General features: G+C 35.6%; 3 protein-coding genes across 3 annotated transcripts; 1 reads left to right on the top strand and 2 right to left on the bottom strand.

The window, feature by feature from the left end:
• Nucleotides 1-392: 392 nt before the first annotated feature.
• Nucleotides 393-12,673, bottom strand: LOC111993043 (gamma-tubulin complex component 4 homolog). Its single transcript, XM_065775038.1, has 17 exons — nucleotides 12,360-12,673; nucleotides 11,996-12,275; nucleotides 11,141-11,277; nucleotides 9,830-9,928; nucleotides 9,556-9,676; nucleotides 8,246-8,518; nucleotides 7,939-8,019; nucleotides 7,778-7,861; nucleotides 5,607-5,693; nucleotides 5,411-5,466; nucleotides 5,075-5,272; nucleotides 4,587-4,812; nucleotides 3,741-3,829; nucleotides 2,430-2,583; nucleotides 1,215-1,337; nucleotides 1,005-1,130; nucleotides 393-884 (listed from the first exon to the last, which is right to left on the bottom strand). The coding sequence occupies exons 1-16, from the start codon at nucleotides 12,482-12,484 to the stop codon at nucleotides 1,062-1,064; spliced, it is 2,202 nt and encodes a 733-aa protein (XP_065631110.1). The 5' UTR covers nucleotides 12,485-12,673; the 3' UTR covers nucleotides 393-884; nucleotides 1,005-1,061.
• Nucleotides 12,674-13,665: 992 nt separating this feature from the next.
• Nucleotides 13,666-20,575, bottom strand: LOC111993072 (uncharacterized; the record flags this gene model as incomplete). Its single annotated transcript, XM_024024924.2, is given in 10 exon segments — nucleotides 13,666-14,233; nucleotides 14,454-14,585; nucleotides 15,063-15,446; nucleotides 15,541-15,621; nucleotides 15,716-15,796; nucleotides 15,870-16,217; nucleotides 16,717-17,055; nucleotides 17,148-17,369; nucleotides 18,239-18,714; nucleotides 20,404-20,575. Coding segments are annotated over 10 exon segments (2,418 nt in total), but the record flags the coding sequence as incomplete, so codon positions are not given.
• Nucleotides 20,576-21,389: 814 nt separating this feature from the next.
• LOC136068198 (uncharacterized) lies at nucleotides 21,390-23,340 on the top strand. Its single transcript, XM_065775037.1, has 2 exons — nucleotides 21,390-21,832; nucleotides 23,131-23,340. The coding sequence occupies exons 1-2, from the start codon at nucleotides 21,488-21,490 to the stop codon at nucleotides 23,317-23,319; spliced, it is 534 nt and encodes a 177-aa protein (XP_065631109.1). The 5' UTR covers nucleotides 21,390-21,487; the 3' UTR covers nucleotides 23,320-23,340.
• The last annotated feature ends 694 nt before the right edge of the window (nucleotides 23,341-24,034 follow it).

Raw genomic sequence — 24,034 nt, 5'->3', positions numbered from 1 at the left:
TAGAAGCTTGTTTTGGAACTTTTAGATCCCTTCCAATCAATCTAGGACTGAAGAAAATCTGGAAGGCCTTGATTTGAATTGTCCCTGATTTGGTGCACAATATTTTTCTCACGCAGAAGATTCTCTAGGTTTGATGTAGGTTTTTAGTAAGTTTGATAGGACAAAGTTAAATAAGACAGCTTAAATCGGATTCGGGTCTTTTTCACTTGAGGCAAACCTATTTGGTACTAATCCAATGCTTGCAATCAATTTATGGAGGCATACGTGAATAACTTAGATCCACATGAAAGGTAGACTCCAGCTTTTAGAGGATCCCTTCTCTCCAAATCATGGTAGATAAATGAAGGAAAGTAAATAAAATAACAAACCAAAAAAAAAAAACTACAGAACAATATCGTGCAATTCTGTAATCCCCCTCAAACCCAGCCTTGAATTCACACATCTATAGCTACAAACCCAATAAAAATCAATTTTATATATACAAAAATCACGTATTTAGAAAATAATTAATTTAATTTTTGCATCTACAAAGAGGACTGTTAAACCGTTAAAAACACCATCTGAATATGCCCAGGACTGGTCTGGTCACCAAAGAGTCAACCTTGGGCCTACAGGCACATGATGCTACCTGCCAAGAATACTAACAAAGTGGCTGAAGGATAGTTTACCATAAAGACCAACAAGCTCAGCGCAAGAATACACCCAAGGCCTCAAGCCGCTACCAGAATCCACACCTCACCTTCAAGGGACCCTCACTGGATAGTCAAATGATACAAAAGAGCCCATTAAACTAAGCCAGCTACCAAAAGCCCCCACGTGATGATAATTGATAACCAGAAAATCATCAAGCTGATGACAGACATGCATATCCTTAGAGGCACCACCTAAATGTCAAAAGAAGTTGGCCATTTCATAATCTATCCTCAGACTAGCATTAAATTTTAGTACCGGTGAACAGGAAGTTCGAAAAAAAAAAAAAAAAAAAAAACCAGAAATGAATTTACCATTGCTCACATGGCAGTAATCTTGAAATTAGCAACAAGCCTGCCACTGAATTAAGGCTATTGTTGATTTAACGCAGGAAGTGCTGGACGTGGTCTAACAACATTCAGCACACCTCTTGCAGTTGCCTGTTAAGAGAGAATCAGTATTTTGTTAATAAATTATAGGGCTAATGTGAAGAGTATCTAGAGGAAACATCCACAAGGGAATACCTCAAAAAAGGAATTAAAGTTTAGACGCAAAAGAAAACGTCTCAGAAATGGAGCTCGCTGACTTCCAGCAAGTCTGCTACTGCGCAATATAGTGTATAAGGAGTTCGATTTCTTGTTAAATTCCTGTAAGAAGTAAGAGGGAACACTTAAATATGAAACCATTAAAATCACTCCAAAAATTTTGGACGTGTTGTGTGATAGACACAACAGGACCTGCACCCACTACTAATGAAGTGCTAATACTTAAAATAAAATTCAGATAGGCAAACCAAGTCATGTGGCACCAAGACAATCTAGGGAAAATTCCAGTGACATGTGTTAGTCCTTTTTGCCGGATTTAATATAATGTAATAAAAAATGTTTATATCCATTTTACCCTACACTACCCATTAGATCAGAGAGCCCTTACTTCCTTCAACTAGTCATATGGCAGAGTCCTTACTCAGTGAACATTCAAATAGATTCTTGAATAGAAAAGAACAAAACATCTATTCTTCAGTTAACACTACAATTTGTATGCAAGCTTTCTGTTTTGGTTTCTAGATTTATACTGCTTCAATCATAGCTTGATGTGTCACCAACTCACCATGATCAGCCCCAAAGGTGAGCCATTGCTATGTATTTGTCCTAATACCACTTAGCAAAGCATATTTTGGAAATGGAGTTCACAGATCAGTGTATGCCATGCTTAAAACATCAAGACGAGGAATTTACATCTCTATCTCTATCTCTCTCTCTCACACACACAAAGTAAGGGAAAAAGAGGTAATAGTAGAATGGGCACAGCAGATTTCGGATTGGCACTGATAAATCCTACAGTTCTCAACTCCTTAGCAGTCATAATTGATAATTCTACTTGTACTGCAGTCTGCCATCTCTCAGTTGAACAGGGGATAACTTTTAATGCAGACAGGATTTCCAGTTATGTTGCTTAGGAAATGGGGATTGCTTTAGAAACACATTTCCATGATATGCAAAGGTCACATCTGATGTTCACAGCTGCAGGGTTGCAACAATCACTTTGAAAAACTACATATAATCGTTTTTCACGGTGCAATAAATACAAGTTTGAGACAACTGGGCCAAGTTCAGTTGATGGTTCAAACTCAAAGCATGAAGAAAAATGACCACTACTAAACGAAATGCTTATTTTCTCTATTATCATTTATACATGCAGCATCCATAATCATATTAAAGAGAATTTAACTAAGGTACCTCTGTTATATGTTCCAGTTCAGATGTATTTGAACCATTTTCTTGGTTTTCTATCTTCCAGCAAAACTGCAAGCAAAGTTTCATTATGCCATCCAGTATCCTTGACACAGAGCCAATATCCAAGAAAGATTGTGAAATTAAAGCTGACAAATACCTGTTAGAAAATTTAAGAATTATGAAAACATCGAAGCTGTAATCAACATTGTCTGTGCAGAATATATATTAAAGACTGAACTATCAATAATAGCTATGTGGAAAAAAAGCATCACTACACCAAATGAGTCAAGCAAAGAAAGAAAAGCAGAGCTACTTCCCTGAATAAGATACCACAAATGCTTGGGAGAGATACACATGCAATTTCTTTTAGTAAATAGCAAGATCTTTCTCTAAAGATCTGTTTGTTTCAGTGGAACATATTTTCCAGTATTCCATACTACAGAAAACAAACATCAATGGAAAACCATCCATTTGAACCACGAAAACTGCCCCATTTGAGTGGTATATGTTTTCCAGAACATTACAGAGCTCATAAACCAACCACTCTCAACATTCTCACTCTCACTCTCACCTGCACACCACAGACCACACATCAACCAACAGTAACGCCACTCTCTCTCTCTCTCTCTCTCTCTTCTCGGCTTGGTCCTTGAAGGCAGAGTTGTTAACCCCACCATCACCATGTCACCCAACACGGAGTTCGTCATCACTAACCTCATCACCAGAATTTTCGTAAAATACTAGGACTCCTTGCCGATTTGTTTCACAAGGGCCATTTCGTCATCATTGAAGGCTTCATCAAGCACTTCATGGACGAGATCAGGAAGGAGGTCTCAATAAAAAGTGAATCAAAAGCAAGCAATTACTTGGAATTACAAGAAATGTTAATGATTTTCCATGCACGCAAAATCACAAAAAATGCTTTCTAGCTCATTTTCAAGGTCACAACTAAAACACAGGAAGACAAGTCAGTTTTCCTAAAAACATTATCTAGAAAATGAATCATTTTTAGGAAAATGTTTTCTGCTGAGACAAATAGAACGTTAAGTCTTTAAGGATATCGAATTGGAATTTGAAAAGAAATGAGAAACATTAAACATAGGAACTGCACAATGATGCATCTGGCACCACAAAGGCATTCCATAATTGTAACAGAAACAAGCAGTACCCAATTCTGTAGAATATCTTTAGTCATTAGCGATTGTATACATTTAAGACAATTAAGCAAACAATAGCACTAAAGAGTTCCCAGAGTAATATAGAAGATTATAATGCAGAAGCAATTTGCAATGACAAACCATTTGTTTTACTTACTCTTGATGAAAGGCCACGAGTTCAGTAAAGTCATGAGAATCTTGAATATGAGCTTGCAAAACATTCCATTGAGATTCTATAACATCCACCTAAAATAGAAACATGAAACTTTTAAAAGGGATAGAGAACTCATAAATGATCAATGAGCATAAAGAAATCACAAACTTCATGATTTAGGTTTAAAGAAGAGAGAAAGGCATACAGTTACTAGATAAGAATGGGCACTTTCTCCAGATTATTCAAAGAGCAATAACTGATATGAAAAGTATAAACATCTGAAGTAACTTGATCAGTTACCCATTCAACCAACTTATGCAGCATATTGATATAGAAAATAATTCAGAAATAAATTATATTCAACTATTCCTCAGTTGTAATTATAACCATTTCTCTTGTTTCTTATCTAGTAACATGCCATAGTTGGGAAAGCCTTCTTAGGATACCACAAAAGATTGATTTGATTGGTGTGTACATGACTACATTCCATATGTAATTAACAAATGTATATCAATCGATACTTGAGAAGTCTCATATGCGCCATTGTATATCATCTAATAGACATCCCATATGGGTCATTGTTTTATATTCACTTTTTTTATTAGACCGAGTCTGGATCAGATCCTGTGTCTCTGCATCGGCATATACGTCACGATCATCCTTAATGTAAATGTTGAGCAAACGGCTTAGAATGTAAATGGACGGGTTTTTCATATTTTCTTTCTTCTGTAATTATATGGTAAAACAGTAAAAGTACAATTAGTATAGAATACTTTTTTGCCTGCTTGGCTTATTCCAATCTCCAAAAAGATTAATATAGAAGTGAAACTTAAAGGCATCAATAATGACCTGGATATAAAATTGAAGATTTCTGATCAAGAATGCCATATGTTCTCTAACACGCCACATTGGTCTAAACCGCTGCCTTCGCTGCTGAGACACTGGGCGATTCACACGGTCATTTCGACGATTGGCAAAATCTGTGTGATCTTGATGCATCACAGAGGCCCATGATTTCTCCAACTCCATTTGTGTTCGCTTCAGCCGCAGCAAATATTGGAAGACCCTGCGATACCTGGAGCACAATCATTGTTAAGATGTGTATAGATTAACAGCTCCACAACTGTCAAGTACTTTCAACTAATTAGCAGCTCCACAACTATCAAGTATTTTTCAACTAAAGTACGTAGTTGAAAAGGCTCCTCTTTTTACTCCATGTAAAAGAAAAAAATTTAAAAGAATCTTGTTAAAAAGTTCCAACTTTATTAGCTATATCAAAACAAAGAAAGAAGAAAATAGAAAATGGCATCCACGAGTTACAGGAGCAGTAGTCTTACTTTGAGAGCACTTCTTGGGTAAAGAACAACTCTAAGGGCCAATCAACAGAGTATTCAAGAGCAATACCATCCCATCCATCAAGGGACATCTCTGAAGAAGCACTTGACAAAGCAGAACTTGAGTTTCCATCTGCATAATCTTTTGGCTTTGGAATATCTACTTGGGAGGATTTGACCGTGAATCCAAATGAAGGCATCCTAGAAGAAGTAGAAATTTAAATGAGTACATATGCTTGTCAAACTTTAAAATGAAAGGATATGACTGACAGAAAAATGGTTTTACAGTCAAGATTTTAGGTAAATCACTGAGTATGAATAGTCAATCTTGGATCTAACCGCAATGATACTCTCGGATAGTATTTGTCTTCCTCACTGATAGTCTTTAGTGCAGCCTGCATTGCAATCAGTACCAATGAATGTGTTTCCAACCATCAGTAATAAATGTGAAACATACATAACATGTAAGAATAGACACTTTCGCTACATCAATGCCTATAATCACATGCACTAGAAATCACTCATGCTAACTTACCAGCTGAAATGGGACCATAAGATCAGCTTCAGCAGTAGACTGGCGAGGAGGCAAACGCATCAATTGGCGACTCTCCTCAAGAAAGCACTGTAAAAATCACGTCTTATCCAACATTTAGATATCCACAAGATTTCAATTAAATTGCATAGCTGTTTATCTACACAAGTTTTTTTTTTCTTTTCTTTTCTTTTTTAACAAGTATAAATTACAATTGTCATAGTATAGTAAGTTTTGTGCTAATGAGCTATAGCTCAACCGGCACTTCCTTCTCCCATAATAATTGGTTGGAGGTGAGGTCGTGGGTTCAATTTCAAGTCCCATTGGATGTGTGCTTACCAATCAAATATATGTGTGTGTGTGTGTGTGTGTGTGTGTGAGATGGGTTCAAGTTACACCTAGTGTGACTTAACCAAAGTTACACATTTTTTAAACTGTCCATTCCTATTTGATCTAACAAGTCAGAAAATCACCATTTATTATGTCATTAAATAAAGTCAGCTTAAGTTTGAAACCTTGGTAAAAAATTTCTATTCCCGAAATCGTCTCTCTCTCTCTCTCTCATTAGGTTCAGCCTCTTGACTGTCTTGAAGAAATACTTACAGAACACTCAGTTCTTCAATGGTTAATGGTCAGAATTGGCCTATCTTCCTGACTTCTTGGTGAATTCTGTTTCTCAGATGGTGTCTTGACAGTAGTGATGTTGCTGGACTTGGGGGTGGTTTCAGATTCAACCAAGCAGGTGGAATGGCTATAATAGAATATATAACTCTAAATTGATATTCTCCTTTGCTTGTGTACATCATTCTCCACAGTGACTTCAAATGCACGAATTTGTTTTACCCAAAGTACAGAACCAACCAATTAATAATAAAATCCATCTGGATGCAAATAGTCCATTAATATCTCAGCTCTTCCAACCAAAAAAAAAGAAAAAAAGAAATCACAATCCTAAGAGATTCTATCTAATTAAGAATTTTAGAATTAGGATTCTGTCTTTATTAGACAGAAACATAAACTGAAATAAGCACAAATCACCCATGCAAAAATGGGCATAAGAAACCCAAAATCCACGAAAGTGACCAATGCTTTCCAAGCAGGTTACCCAAATACAGAGCCAAACACATCCAAGCTGAACCAAAATACAATCAAATGCCCCAATCCCTTTAGATCTAGATCCTTTGCCGGATCCAGTTCTTCTGGGTCGAAGACGAAACTGTGTTCTAAAGATTTTAGTTTTACTTACAGAGAGGAAGAGAGAGTGATAGGAAAGAAGTGTTGGGAATAGAAAATTTTAATGTGAAATGGCTTATTGCTGATGTGTCAAACTTAAGCCGACTTTATTTAATGACATAATAAATGGTTTTTTTTCTGACCGTTAGATAAAATAAGAATGGATGGTTTAAAAAATGTGTAATTTTGGTTAAGTTACACAAGGTGCAACTAAAGTTTTGTGTCACAAGTATAGTCTTTTTTTTTTTTTTTATATAACACATGTATAGGAACTTATATTCAACCAGAGATGTACCAAATACAAGATATATTTATAAACAACAAAAGTTCAAGAATAAAATGGGCAAAAGAGGTTCCATTACTCCATTATCATTATCATTATCATAATTCCTTTGTAGCAATTTTCATATTTATTAACTTTACAGTATCATCCAAAAGGTACATATGAATTTCACAAGTGGATGTGCAAAAATTGGCATGGCATATAATGCCATTAAATAAACAGTTTGAGGTACTCATTGCTATCATATATAAGCAAATGAGAGAAAACATCATACATTTAGCGTGCAAATCATGACATTTCCCTTAATGGGGTTCAAACAAATCCATATCAGACATATGGAAAAAGATTCTCAAAGCATTGCCACAACAATTTCATAAAGAGGATCCTCCTCCTCCTGAAGGCCACATATGCAGATTAACATGCAAGGTTCATAAAGCAAATGCATCAACTATATTCATTAGTCCTTTATAAGAAGCAGCAAAATCTAGAAGAGCACAAGCCCTAGGACAGCACATAAAATATCATCTGTTTGAAAAGTTTGAAAGGGACTGGTGACATGGACTAACCTCCCCATCATAAGATTAATAGAAAACATAGCACCCATAAGAGTAGTCCAATAAAAATGCAAAAAGGAGCAAAAAACAGATTCATATTTTACCTGGAAGAAATCTCCTTTTGCTAAAAGAAAATAGTCTTTCAGGGCCTTCAGGTGGCCATTCAAGTCAGCACGTACAACCACAAGCTGTAGAAAAAGATTGAATACTTTTTATGTAGAAGCTCTAAAAGATAAAAACAACCAAATTTTTGTCACATTCAGACCTGCCAAAGATGACTGGCAGCAATAGCCCGAATAGAGTCAACAGCAGACTCAAATGATCTTTTATGAAACTCAGATGATTCCTGCATAAACAGGTTATTCACCATTAAAATTTTGGCGTTTCAAGGGGGATACCATCCATTACAAAGTATATATAATATCTTCCAAGTCAGTGCATGGACTACAGTTAAGACTGGATATTATTTTGTGCAATAAACAAATACAATCCACACTCTCCACATGTAAATATCCATCAAAAGTGGGGTTGCACACAATAAATATGTTACAGGGTACTGTGGTGCAAACAACCTTTAGATCTAGAAGCATAGCTTCAATCTTATCTGCCTCAGTTTGTGGAAGTAATTCTTCTCCCATCAGTTTAGCATCCATGAGAGGCTCTTTTTGAAAAGAAAAACGGCCCGTTAACCCCTGAAGCTTCTGAGAGCCTCTTGGCATCTGCTGATGATATAAAGCATCCTCACGCCGAAAGGAAGGGCTTGGATTTCGAAGAACCCTGATAGCTTTGCCAGCAAAAAGAATTGATTCTGCAACACGCATGTGGATGTACTCAGGCAGCATATCCTGCAAAATAACATGGAAAGATTAAATAACTTGATAAAGCAAGAAAGTTCCAATGATCAGTGCCGTGGTGCAAAAGAGAATGTAAAGTCGAAAAATTGATAAGCGAAGTAAACTCTCTTATAAAAATAAATAAAATAAATAAATAAAAAATAAAAATAAAAAAATAAAAATAAAAAAAACACCATTATTTCTAAAAGTGAAGTAAACTCTCTTTTAAAAAAGGAAAAAAAAAAAAAAAAAAAAAAAAGAAACACCATTATTTCTAGTCATTGCACTTCCTTCAAGTCCTCAGGAAGTGAGCAAGATGTCATAGATAGATATCATGCAAATGCAATATAAGTACGAGGGCACTCTTCATGCAAATCTTCGTTCATTTTTATAGGTTATCAGTTGTAAATTTTTTCATGTTATGTCTAGCATAGCCATAGTCACACTGACATATAGAGTACCTATAATTTTTATTAAAAAAAACATTGACAGCATGTAGAATGCACATGTTGGCTGATATAGAGTATAAACATCCTAAACATGACTCAGACTTAGCTTGTAAAGCATAGCCTATTGATGAAATCAGATACTTGGTGAAAAATAAAAAGTACAAATAGTCTACAAAATAAAAATTATTCCAAAGGGTCCAATGATCAATTACGATTGCTCATTTTTAACCCAATGCCAAAACTATTCAACTCTACTTCGCAATCTCATTGCAACATATAAAGACAATCTACAAAACAAAAACAGCAACAACATCTGCAGCATAATTTCAGACAAAATATTATGGTATAACCATCAGTGCTTTTCTGGTACACACCACTGATTAAAGATAACAGCAGCACACCTGTGAGAACATCTACTAGAATATCCAGATTAACAAAAGATTACACAGAGAAAGTGGAAAATCTAGTCAATATATATTATTAAGTCAATAGCATCATCATTATCCAAATCTTAACAAACTCCCATCAATACACTAATTGAGTGGTCATTGCAAAATAAAAAACAAACCAAAATTTTGAAGATAATAGTTCAAAAAATACCAAAGAAATATGAAATCCCAAGTGCCAATCTGTCAGAGATGTATCATCGGTTGATAAGCGAGCTAACTTCTCAGGTATGTCAGGAAGAGATGAGCCATGCTCTACATCTGTATCCTCCTGCCTGCAAAGTTAGAAAACAATATAACCAATTTCAGGTTTATAAATCTATAATGGATGCATATATCAGTCATACGAATATCCAAGATGGAAAATTGGCTGAACCTGATTAGTATATTCTTATTGGCTACAAGAAACATACTTCTTTAGTCATTACCTCCGAATGAAAAATTCTCCATGCTGGTCTTGAAGAATCCCATAAACCATCCACGAAGCAAGTTGGTTATACATGACCTGATGCCCATGCCAAAGAAGTCTATAATTTGGACATACAACAACCAACAAAGATGAACATCATCAGTTCAGCATAAATTTTGCAAGTTGATCAACTAGACTCATGCTCCATACATATAATATATTAAGAAATGATTCTTTTTTTTCTTTTCTTTTTTGGGATAGGTAATAAAGAAATATTTTTATTAAGAATCAAGAAAGCTCAAAAGATAGAGCTTCCTAAAGAATTGCAACCATAAGCGTAAATGTAATGCACTCAACTAATGTGCTACAAGAAATCTCCCCAGCATATCACACCATTTAAATAAAATTTGCAAAAAACTACAGTTTAGCTCAATAAGGATTTCTCAACACCTGCAAGTATTCAACTATTCCACTCGTCCCAAATCAACCACACAAGACACATAGGGTCACATTCCATGTGATACTATTCCTAAGTCTCCCGTATAGTCCCTTCCAGCAACAACAAATATCAATCACTTTTTGCGGCATCATCCACTGCACATCACCCCCCCCCCCAAAAAAGCCGGGAAAAAAATAACCAACCCCCCCCACAAAAAAAGCCGGGAAAAAAATAACCATAATTGTGAGCAACTGCACAGTGTAGCAAAAGATGACCCACCGATTCATTGCTTGCCTTACACACACAACACCAATTGATCAATGGTATACCCCCCTTAACAAGATTGCCTATGATCAATTTTTTGTTTAGCATTGCTGCGCACACTAGGGATGGTACTTTCTTAGGCACGTGAACAGAACAAAGGCATCTCCAGGGAAAAGGCTTTCCTGCTAGCATTTCTCAAATGTTCATAATTAGATTGAAAACTAAAATCACCATTGCCATTCCGTACCCAGTAAGTGCCTCCAGCAAATGGCAGTTTGGCGTATAAGAAAAGAATCCACCCCCTCCATCCCCCAATCATGAAAATTACAAACAAACCTCATATTCCAATAGCAGGGCCAGTCATCCCCTCCTACACTCACCATGGAAGACACAGAAGCATCCTTGTTTTTAGCAATCAAACACAGATCGGGATACAATTCCTTAAGAATGGTCCATATTTAAGTTATGCAGATGTGATTATACATCTCAATGCCATCCTAACAATAAGGAAATGTACCATAAACATTATAAAAAATAAAAAATAAAAAAATTGTACCTAAAGAAAAGACATAACTATCATCAATGTAAAATGATTAATAACTAATCAATTTGCTAAAACATGTATACCTCTGAATGCAAGTCTGCAATTCAGGCACTCCACAGTGGCACCGCTTGTGTAACAGGTTAAGAAGCTGACCTCCACGAATATTATCACGCCCAATTTCCAAAATCAGCTCATACAAAGGCGGCAAAAGAACAAAAAACTGAAGGGAGGAAAACAAACTATAAGAACAATACGAGATCAAAAAATCAACTATTCACCCTAGCATCCAAAATTAACAACACCAACAAAACCTTAATTTACACGTATACTTTTTCTGCATTGTGCTCTATCCAAAGTCATAGTCTCTGTTAATTTCTTAATTAACATGTCATTTTTAACTACTTCTACCAATGTTATTTTTTGTCTTCCTCTACATTTTTTTTTTTTCATTCACTCAAATTGAATCAGCTCACTCTTACTTCTAACTAGTGCATTGATCGCTCTCCTCTCTCCTCTGAACATGACCAGACCATTTCAAGCCCAATAATTTGTTAATTTTAACATTAATACAAAAATTAGCAAGTTATAGTGTCTCACTAAAAACAAACTCGAATTAAGGTGTTGATACCCTAAGAAATAAAAATTCCGTTTGGAAATTACTAATTTCTGGTAGCTTATTTGCATACGTGAGACAAAAAAAAAACACTAAAAACTAGCTTATTTTCAAAAACCTTAAACTTAAAGCTGAGATAAAAAGTAGTGTAGACCTAAAAACAGTACATAAAATAAGCAAAAACTAGCTTATAATCAAATGTCAAACGGAGGACCTCATAGCTTAGATTTGAAAGAGATACAATTAACACTAATTGACATGTTACAAACTTTAAAAAATAAAAAATAAAGAGAGAGAGAGAGAGAGAGAGAGAGAGAGAGAGGACCTTATTGAGGCCTTGAGTGACAGTAGCCAAGATAGGGACAGTTTCGGCCAACAATTTCTGCTCAATGTGGAGCACGGCGGACCTGTACACTGAAAGTATTTCCACGACGCCATTAGCAATGGCTCTACGGTACACGCTAGCGGGATTCTTCGAGGAAGAGAGGTCCAAAGGAGACTCATTTTTCGCAGATCTTATCCAGCTTAAATTCCGAGACTCGGTAGCGAAACGATCAAGCTCTCTGTAGTAAAACCCTAAGGTAATTATCCTCTCAATTAGATCCCTGCAAAATTTTATCAAAATGTGAGTTACGGAAATTGGAAAAAAAAAAAATGACAAGGCATATTGTTTGAGATTGGTGGCGTACCGATCGCTGGGTTGAATGAAGGAGATATCGGAGGCGAGCTTGAAAGGGCGGTCGTCGGAGTTGGAGTTGTGGATGATGAGATCGCCGGTGTAGCCCAAGAGTGCGAGTAAGAGCTCGTGGAGCATTGTTGGTTTTTTGCTTTGATTTTATGGTTTATGATGTTTTGAATAGTGTGGACTCACTCTCACTCATTCTGGACTGAAGTGGATGGATAGAGGGAGCAGGTTTTGAATTCGGTTTGGTTTTGGGCTCCAAAAACTGAAATGAAATTTGCCGGCTGGAATAGCAGGTTGCCACGGTTTTGTTTTGTTTTGGGTTTTTTTTTTTTTAGATAAATCATAAAAGTAGTGTTTTTTCTTATTGAAGCAATTTTTAGACCGAACTGGACTGAATAAGATCGAATATGTTGAATTGGACCGAATATAATTTTAGTGGACAGAATGGACTAAATAGGACCGAATAGAACCAATGTAAACCAAATAAGACTTTTTAATATTTATCATTTTTATTACATTTTTAAGACTCATATTTCTAATTTCTATTTTAGCATTTTTCTTTGCATTTTTTAACTCAAAACTAAAGAGTTTAGTCCAAATATAATAAAATTTCATACTTTTCAACCAAAAAATGAAGAAAAAAAAAAAATTTTGAAAACCTATAAAAAGAATCAATTTAAGACCCAATTAGTCTAAAGTGGACTAAGGAAAACCGAATTTGACTGAAGTAGACCTAATTGGACCAAATATAAATTATTTAATTTTTAGAAAGAACAAATTACTTTTTAAAAAAATTAGAAAAAAAAATTATACATTATATTACAATAATAACTATTTATTCCCAAGGTTTGTGACTAGTTTTAATTAAAACTGAATGTAAAAGGTGTTCTCATGAAAACTTAATATATCATAAATATAATAGTAAAAAGCAAATTACATTGACATATCCAAAGTATAGTGAAATTAGACTAGTTATATCCAATTTTCAAGCAATGACATTCGGCCACAAATTTTTTTTTGACAAGACATTTGGCCCCAAATGATCCTACGTAAAAAGACGAAGTTTCAAATTTATTCAAACCAATTCCTCCACCGAAAAAAGAGAGCAACAATCCTTCTTGGTAGTAGCCATTGGATTTAAAACAATCTAAATATGAGACTCCATAAAGCATAAACATCACAATAGATCAACAAATGATCTCAGAGAGGAGACAGTCCTATACTCTTCAAGAGACGAGATCACTAAAAGGGTATTTAACCAAATAGTTTTTAAACGGTATTATTTTACCAAAGAATCTTAAATATACATATGTTATAAAGTAATTTTGGCATATAATAACTGTCACTTGTGTTAACCAGACTACAATCAGTTTCACAACATACTGGGATTTCAGGAAAAAATTCAATCGCTAAATTAAAGATATGACAAAAGCCTAATGTTTACCTGTAAATAGTAAATACACGGATTTAAGCCTCTCAAATTCTCTCTCTTAACTTAACCCTCAATACTAGACAAAATCCACAAATATTCCCATCCAATTCTATATAAAGATCTCTTCCTTCTCTTTCTTTCTCCCTCCTTTTTTTTTTTTTTTTTTTTTTTGGTGTAATACTCCCCCAAACATGGAAAACTGGGAACCTGTTTAGATTAGAAGAAATAAATACAGGAACAAAATTCTGCCGAACAAGAGTGTCTCAGTTGACTTTTTTGCTTTTGCCCTCCGCCTTCTTCATCTTTTTTCTCGGTATGCTGCCATCACTTTTGCTCTTCTTCATCTTCTGTTTCTGTCCACTCCATTTGTGATCCTCCTTATTTTCGTGAGGATTCACTTCCTTGAACTCAATTGGTTTAATAATCACACCAGGTTTCTTCACCACCTGCACATAATTGTTCAAAGTAGAGAAATGAGAAATACAGCAAATGAAAAAATAATTGTACAAATCAGCCAATTCAAGGGAAGGGGGGGAATAGAAAAAGATTTATGTAGAAGGGCAGAAGTTCTTCATTGGAAGTTACTATTTCTTATCTGGTCGTTCATTAAATATCTTCATGTGCACAAAAAGAGAATAATACGTAAAATTGTATTGAAATACTTACTGCAGGTCGATTAAGAGCACCAACTGCAGTTGCTGGGTTGAATTCAGGTCCAATGGGCATGCGGATGCTCTGCTCAAAAACTTCCTTAGACGTGAAAGGGTAAGGCAATGTTTTTGTAAGGAGTTTCTCAGCCTACCAAATCAAAATTCAAAAAAGAAAAAATGAACCAATCAAAAAAATGAACACTCATTTGATCAGCATAGAAAGGCATAGTAAAGCAGATTCTTTATACAATTAGCAGAATAACAGAATTCGAGTTATTAGAAGGTTAACAAGCAAAATTTTTTATCTCAATACACCACATGAACCCAAAGGATTGCCTGAAGCACTAAGTCATATATCTACCTCAATATGAAGAAAAGAACTCAATTCTTTGATCTTCAATATTAATCCATTAATAATTACCACCAGAAACATGTAAACCCTTAGATGTCATAGAAATTATCGTTCTAAGTGACCACTCTAAAACTAGTGAATCTCAATGGATGGTGACTTGCTTAATTTTAGATGGTAACTCAAATTGACTGATAAATCATAAATCTGTAGTTGCATTGAGAAATCATATCAAATTTCAGTATAGCTATCTGAGATGCATTTAAGACCACAAACCTTTTTATCTAACTTCTCAGAGATAATAACATGTTTGAGATGTGCATCCTTTCTCTTCTTAAGAGCTTCTTCTCTCTTCCTCTTGGCATTCTCATGTTCTTTCAGCATCCAAGAAGGTAAGCCTTTCTTTTTCTGTACCCGAGTCCATTGGCCCCAGCCAGGAAGTAAGACTGGCTTTTCAGGTTCAGGATTTTCCTCATTCAAAATCTCCTGTTTATCATTCTCAAAATCTTCCTCCACATCATCCCCAGCAAAAGCTTGGCGAATCAGCTCTGTCTGGGAAGGGAGTTCATAAGTCGGTTTAGGATCCAATGAAATAATTCCATCCACCATTTGTCCTTCACTTTCTGTATCACTGTTTTCACCCACTTCCTTCACAGGCTCCTAGAACCAAAAAAAAAGAAAAAAAAAGTAAGGGACGCAACCAGTCTATTAAATAGTAGTTCAAATATTTTAAGAAAATGCAAATAGATCATACCTGTAAATCTTGATTATATTCAGGTTCAACAGCCACCGGGGACTTTTTGCTATTGGCATCCACTTTGTTTCTGCTTTCCATCTGCTCATTGTTCGCATAGTCATCAGTAAGACACCCCACAAAGAAAAAAAATCCTTAATTCTTAAAAAATAAAAGATTAAAGGCAAAAAATAACCTTTCTCCATTTGTCTGATGCAAAAATAGCAACGTCATATGTTGTCTTGGGACCTGGATCTCTAACAATATCATCAAAGCTCTGCAAATTTTCACATTTATGGATCAAGAAACATACAAAAAAACAGGAAGATTGCTCAAAGAAGTCAAGTTACCTTAAAAACAGAATCCTGATGAAACTCATTAGGTAAAACAGAATCAACATGAACATCCTTCTGCATATCACTACTTCCGTCTTTCCCCACATCAAAAATATTTTCTTTGGCCTCCATGTCATCATCACTATCACTATTAGCATAGAAGTTATCCGTTTTAATCACATCTCTTGATTCTGGAGCACATATTTTAGCTGCACCAAATACCCTTCTACCACTTGAAGCCTTTATTTTTGAATTTTCTGCCCCACTTGGATCGTCCAGCTGCTTCATCGACACTTCATACTCTTGAAGAGCAAGTTTAGCTTCTTCTTCAGCTGCCTCCTTTCTTTTCTTTAGTCCACGCTCCTACCCAAGAGCAAATTAAAAAGAAATTATAAAGATGTATATATTACAAGATGGAACATATCAACAACTTATATTTTAAGGTCCAAAGCAATGAAGCAGAACAGGAAGAAATATAAGGTTACATTCTTCTTTGTGAATTTGGTGCTTTTCATTTGCCCTTGGCCTTTTTAAACATGAAATATAGCTAGCAGAGTGCTGATTCTTCTTCTTTTTCTTTACTGTTCTTTACTTTTCTTTTTGGATAAGTTTTGACCCCAAGGGGAGGAGAAGGGAGAGATTCAAACTAGTAACCTACACTTCATAAGTCATGGTCCCCAACCAACCCCTTGAAATTAGCTAGCAAGAGTGCTGCTAGAATATAATCCACTTTTCTAAAATTTTGTGGTATCAAGGCGTAGGATTTGAACCAGTGGTTTTAGTTCCATGGAAGCTAATACTACCAGTGGAAGAATACAGTACAACTTCTTAAGAAAACTAACAAGAGAACACCAAATATTACCATGAAAGGTAAAGAAAGAATTCCTGAATCAGGCACTTCATCTTCTTCTTCTAATATTTTGAGGGTCTTCTCTGTTGCTTTTCCCAATAACTTGGATGCCCTACCCTCTTTTAAAACAGAAGAATCTTCATCTACATCATCCTCATCACTGGTGTCATCACTGCTGCTGCTGCTGCTGCTACCGTCTTTCATAGAGTTCATTTTTCTAGTCAAAAGAGCATGCTGTTGGAGCTGTTCAGTTATAGCAGCTCGAGTACCTTCATCTTGGACTTGCAAACCACGCTGTAGAATGCGCGTTGCCCATTTGGAGGTGTTTTTGTGTTTCAGTGTCATGCGTTCCTGTATCCATTCGGAAGTAGAAACAAATCAGCAACAAGCACTTCATAAAAATTAATCCGGAGTGTTATATATTCTCTCTAAATTATAGTTACCTCTGCCCGTTTGAACTCTTGCTTCATTGCCTGCTCTTTAGCAGCTTCTGGATCCATTTCAGTCAGTGCAGCTGCTGTTTTCAATCTGTCTTTCTTCAACAAACGATGGTATGTTTTGGATTTGATCTTTTTTATGTGTTTTGCCTTCATTTCATGACGAAAAAGAAGGCTGCGCATTTTAGCAATACGATTATGGCGCTCCTTTTCATCCTCCACAGATACCTGCCAAGCAAGGTTGACCGTTGAAAACATAACAAACATCACAAAACCTGTAATTCAAGAGATCTTGCAAAAATTCAGGAGCATCAAAGTTCTAAATGATATTCATAGGTAATTCACAGTTGTCTAGATCACTTTAAAGTGGCTAAGGGTTGCTTATCCTTCAATTTTATAACACTTTTCCATTTTATAATATCCTCCCTGTTTCTTTTTAGAGATGGGGATTTTTTTAAGACTGATTCTAGTCTTCCATAAGAATCAACCTTTCCCTGTAAAACATCTATTTCCAACAATGTTATAAATGAACTCTTCAATCAAAGTTTACACACGCACCTTTTTAGTCTTAAACCTATGACCTTACCTTCCATCGAGAAAGGGGAAAGTGCCATTCGAGCTAGAGCTCATTGGCTTTAACTTTTCTTTCTTTCTAGACACTTTTGTTTTCTATTTGATTTAAATGCAGATATTTTTAGAGACAGTTTGTTTACTCCATGGGGAAAATCCAACTATTTCACTAAAGCGTAAAACAAAACATTTAAATGTTATATCATCTTATTTAATATCCACGTGTGCTTGTGATCTTCCACATGCCCATGCCCATTCACACAGGTGACAAGATACTTGTCAAACTGAATCCACTCTGAATGGGATAACCAAATCCATTGAAAAGGTTCAACAAAATATGCAACCCCAACAATTGCAATGATACCCTAGGTTGTAATTGCTCAGGCAATCACTAACTTTTACAAAACAGCACCATGAAAACAAGTACACTTTTAAGCAGTAAGGAAAGGAGAGGACATTGTTAACCAGATATTATATATGATAGGACACCAAATTCAACGTGCAAAGTATATATACAACTTCCATACCTGGTTTAATTCAAGAAGCCTGGAACCATCTTTTTTGTGAGCTTCCATAACATCATCATCATAAACTAAAGATGCCATTTTCTTCTCAAATTCAGTTCTAGGTTCAAATTCAGAAGCTATTGCTCCTACAGTTGAAAACCCCAGGTCTGTATCCTCATCAAAATATATGGTAGGTGCCTCCCTATTTCTCTTAACTTGGGGCTCCCACTTGGCCATGTCTTTCTTTGATATTTTATATGCTGCCTGCCTCTCCATCTTCTCCCGAATTACTGTTGGAAGGGGAGCTTCAATAGCCTCAGATTTCTTCATTTGATCCATTATCTTTCTAAGTTTGCCAAACCCGGGTTTCTTTTGAAGAGTGCCTAAAAGGTCTTCCATGCTAATGCGGCCATCACCATCCAAAACATCACGAGTAGGATTATATTCAGACTCTGGATATGCCTCAGATATAACAACATTATTTTTCTTCTTCTTCCCTGTACAAATAGAGTTAAGGGAAATCAGGTCACAATATCTTAAAAAGATAGATGATTGACTTCTAATGGCCACAAGAAAAATTCCCAAATTCCCCCATCAAAGGTACATTTCATTTTAAGTAAAATACAAGTAGAATTGCTATACACACACAAAAACCGATGCAGACTTTCTTCTAATATAAGTTATAAATAATTTATTGGAGAAGAAAAGCAAATGTACACAGGATGTATATGCTACATTCTCTCAAGAAAATACAGACATTTATTTTTCTGTAATAGAAACTTGACAAGATGAAATACAATGTGTGACAAAAAATTATCCAAAACATTCCAACCATACTAACATTGAAAACAACAATATTTAACTTTCATTTTCTTTCATAATACAAATCCTAGAAATTTCTTTTACACACATCTTGCAGTGCAGTGTAATTTCAATACAACAAAAGCATGCTGTTCTTTACAAGCCATAACCCTTGAAATTGCTTCAACACCAATGTAGTTATAGGTCCATATTACTTATCAAATCTATGACATCATCAAGAAAAACCAACATAACCCATGAAACACAACCTCGAGGCACCATTGTCCTAAACATTGCCCAAGGCGCTTAACTAACCAAAGCATCGCGTCAAAATCTAATCTAGTTTGTATAGTGTGCATGTGAGTGGTCCTGATGCAACATTTTAACAATGTTACATCACTTAATAACTTTGCAGTAGATCAATTTTGACACACACACTGTTGAATCGCATGACCTTCACATATCCATCATTCTCTTTCTAAATATCAGCACAATTGGAGATTAAGAACTTCTTCTCTTAAAAAGATATATTTAGATCTTACATTTAGAGTAAGGCATGAGGTTCAGATGAGATAACAAAAGATACAATTGACATGAATTCTGACATCCATTATTAGCTGGTTGGGAACGTCAAATCCAATATTAGGCTTGGCAAAAAAAAAAAAAATCCAATAAAAATTTATTGAGTGATGTAATTTTACAAAGAGTTACAACAAGCATAACTTGAACCTCCACCCCATATGCATGTGTGGAGAGATGAAATTAAAAGCATAATTCTCCAATTTATTTTTTTGATAGGTAAAATGGAAGTAAAGTTGACAAGTTGTTGCTGCCCAGGATCGAACTGGGGACAAGCATAACTCTCCAATTTAATTTAAAAAATATAATCATATTCATTATCACCATCACCATCACGTTCATTCCACACAAAAAAGAAAACCTTATGGTTTTGTAGGACGACAGCCTTTCTATTGAAACCTACAATGCAACATGTAGTTAAAGAAGCAAAACAATTTATTAATTAGAAATAATGTTTTGATTCAAGGCCTGTGTTCATGAGATACAAGATCGTTACTCCTAAGATATTTAGGCCTTATTTGTTCTTCCTTTGTATTAGGAAAATAGATAATCATTCAAAAAGAATGCTCCATTTTAAAGGATTAACACAGTTGAGTGTTGTTTAAATACAATAAATAATAGTCATTTGTGTAGCGAGACATTCCCTTCTTGTACATGTTACCTCAACTGAGGTGTAAAAGGTGAGCACCTCATCAAAGACGCCTTGCCTCACCCAAGACCCAAGGCAAGTGCACAGAGAGCATTTGACTACGCTATTCAAAACACTTCAAATATTACTAATTAAGATTCTTAACGCACCACCTTACCTTCAAAAGCCTCACTTGGCATTCCAGTGATTCCTTCCAACATCCGGACATGCCTTCCATCATCATCCTCTTCAATCTCATCATGGGAATCTTCAAGTTTGTTTCCTCCATTATCCATGAGGTCACCATCCTCATCCTCATCCTCATCATCATCTGATGGCACATTCTCATCCTACATAAGCAAGAAAAGAGAAAAGTATACATAAATACACATGTTAACAAATGAACAGGAAAGCAGTATAATAACTGATGCTATTCTGCAATAAGAAAACAAGACTGTGGAGACCAGGGCAATTCAATTTACTTGGACTAAATTTTTTCTTTGCAAGGTTACTTCTTCAATACAAGAATAAGACTGGGTTGAATCTAGCTAACAAATGCTATCGGTATTAAAGATAAATTCTCCACAATGCAAGATCATAGATATATCAGCCAACCATGCCCAAAAAAAAAAAAAAAAAAAACTGAACACAAGCTTCGTACCCGTGGGGCCCACCATTTTTGGGTTTGAGTTAACAAAACTGAAATATGTTAACTCAGTTTACCAAAATCCAAACAAGGCCAAAGTATTCACCATAAAACCGAGAAATATAAATCAATAGAATTGTTGCTCCTCGGCTAGCCCAAGGAAGGAACTTTTACATAAGAATCCTTTTTCCCCCTTGATTTAGCTCTTAAATTATACGGTTGTTCTTGTCCACCTTCTTTCTTTAAATTACTGAATCGAGACTACCAGAGGGTATTAAAGGTTGATCTTAGCCATTGACTTCAACGAATTAGTTGTATTAGGCCCTGAACTCAACCCATTCCTGATCAAGTTGGGCTGAGCCTAACCAGTTTTGGCCCCTATAACATATATATTAAATAGAATGAGCCATTGTCGGTTTGAGATTCGTGGATCTACTTGCACCCGTCAGTAGGATCCGATTTTCAAATATCCCAAAATCCGGTCCATTTGATTCGGGTCCAAAACACGGGGTTTTGCGGTTTTGCCCTGCAAATTGTAAAGCAGGTTACGCATTAGGCCGCTCCAAGTCCAAGCTAAAACCTCTCTTTCTCCCTCTTTTTGCTCTCTCTCTCAGCCATGGTGGAGACGAAGCGAAAAGGGAGAGACGAACCAAAGCACAACAAGATGAAGAAGCAAAAGAGTTCGGGCTCTAAAACCCTATCGACGAAGAAGAAGAAGTCCAAGAGAAACGATGTGAGGAAGGGTCCTCGCTTGCCTAATTCACTGCGCAAGGAGATCGAACGCTTAAACCCTAGCACCCAGTTGAACAGCGAAGACGAAGATATCAATTCCGATGAGGGAGAGTTTCTCACCGATGACATTTATGAGTACGAGGAGAAAATCCCCCAGGAAGAGTCCAGGAAGAATCGTCGGTTCGACCCCGTGGAGAACTTCGAATACGAGCTTCCCGAAGATTTCGAGGTTCTCTCTCTCTCTCTCTCTCTCTCTTAAAATATGGTGCTTTTTTTTTTTTTTTTGCATTGTGGAACTCGAATTATTATGAGTTTTTTTGAATTTCTGTGCTTTTGTTTAGCTGGGAATGTTTTGTGGTTTAAGGTTCTAGTTCTTTGAGATTAATGAGCTTTTTGAGGTTCTCTTAGTTGGATAGTACATGGTATTTGATTTTTGTTATTTGGGCATAGGTATAAAGGTGTTTATGTATTTGTGGCTGTATAGGCTTGTCTTAAAAAGAAAAAGAAAAAACTGTCTTTGAGTGCTTTTGTATAGAAGTGTTGCTGTAGTTGTGATTATGTAATTGGGTTCTAAGTTTTAAGAAGAGATCTGAATAAAGATGTAGATTTTGAGTTGGAAAACTCAGTTAGAGCTTTGGCAAGGTTTAGGAAATCATCTGAGATTTCACTATGCTGACCTTTTATTTTATTTTTTGTATATATATGCTTATGCCTATCAAAAACAAAAAAAATTATATATGCTTATGCTGATTGTTAATTAGGAAAGTTGACTGATATGCTATGGTATGTGGAAGAATTGAAATGATTGGGTAATGTGATTCAAATTTAGCTTTTAGGGTAAAGTTGTGTTTGAGTGAGCACGCACACACAAAAAAATTGTGAATTATTTGCCTATCGCTGGGCATGATGTGATGAATTGAAGTCAAGAGCAGACTTTTCTAAATTTAAATAGACAAAAAAAAGGTGAAAATCTATAAAATAACAAGATTTGTATTAGTCAGTAGCGGTAAGGGAGAGTGCCTAGACTAACTTTAAACCAAAAGTCTCTGGTTCAACTCCTAGTTGAGGCATTTTGTGATGTACTCGATGCCTGCTCAGTGGGGGTATGTAGGCATCCGGGGTTTTACCCTAATGGATGGTCCCACTGGCCCATAGCTTGATGGGGTTCCTTGTCATAAAAAAGAAAAAAAAAAAAAAAAAAAAGAAGAAGTCAGTATGCATAATTTTTTTTTGGGATTTTTTTTTTTTTTTTTTTGGGCATGGTTGGCTGATATATCTATGATCTTGCATTGTGGAGAATTTATCTTTAATACCGATAGCATTTGTTAGCTAGATTCAACCCAGTCTTATTCTTGTATTGAAGAAGTAACCTTGCAAAGAAAAAATTTAGTCCAAGTAAATTGAATTGCCCTGGTCTCCACAGTCTTGTTTTCTTATTGCAGAATAGCATCAGTTATTATACTGCTTTCCTGTTCATTTGTTAACATGTGTATTTATGTATACTTTTCTCTTTTCTTGCTTATGTAGGATGAGAATGTGCCATCAGATGATGATGAGGATGAGGATGAGGATGGTGACCTCATGGATAATGGAGGAAACAAACTTGAAGATTCCCATGATGAGATTGAAGAGGATGATGATGGAAGGCATGTCCGGATGTTGGAAGGAATCACTGGAATGCCAAGTGAGGCTTTTGAAGGTAAGGTGGTGCGTTAAGAATCTTAATTAGTAATATTTGAAGTGTTTTGAATAGCGTAGTCAAATGCTCTCTGTGCACTTGCCTTGGGTCTTGGGTGAGGCAAGGCGTCTTTGATGAGGTGCTCACCTTTTACACCTCAGTTGAGGTAACATGTACAAGAAGGGAATGTCTCGCTACACAAATGACTATTATTTATTGTATTTAAACAACACTCAACTGTGTTAATCCTTTAAAATGGAGCATTCTTTTTGAATGATTATCTATTTTCCTAATACAAAGGAAGAACAAATAAGGCCTAAATATCTTAGGAGTAACGATCTTGTATCTCATGAACACAGGCCTTGAATCAAAACATTATTTCTAATTAATAAATTGTTTTGCTTCTTTAACTACATGTTGCATTGTAGGTTTCAATAGAAAGGCTGTCGTCCTACAAAACCATAAGGTTTTCTTTTTTGTGTGGAATGAACGTGATGGTGATGGTGATAATGAATATGATTATATTTTTTAAATTAAATTGGAGAGTTATGCTTGTCCCCAGTTCGATCCTGGGCAGCAACAACTTGTCAACTTTACTTCCATTTTACCTATCAAAAAAATAAATTGGAGAATTATGCTTTTAATTTCATCTCTCCACACATGCATATGGGGTGGAGGTTCAAGTTATGCTTGTTGTAACTCTTTGTAAAATTACATCACTCAATAAATTTTTATTGGATTTTTTTTTTTTTT

The sequence above is a fragment of the Quercus suber genome, unplaced genomic scaffold (assembly GCF_002906115.3).
Source record: "Quercus suber isolate HL8 unplaced genomic scaffold, Cork oak 2.0 scaffold_103, whole genome shotgun sequence".
In the NCBI taxonomy this organism is placed as follows: domain Eukaryota; kingdom Viridiplantae; phylum Streptophyta; class Magnoliopsida; order Fagales; family Fagaceae; genus Quercus; species Quercus suber.
This window is presented reverse-complemented; position numbering and strand designations above follow the sequence as displayed.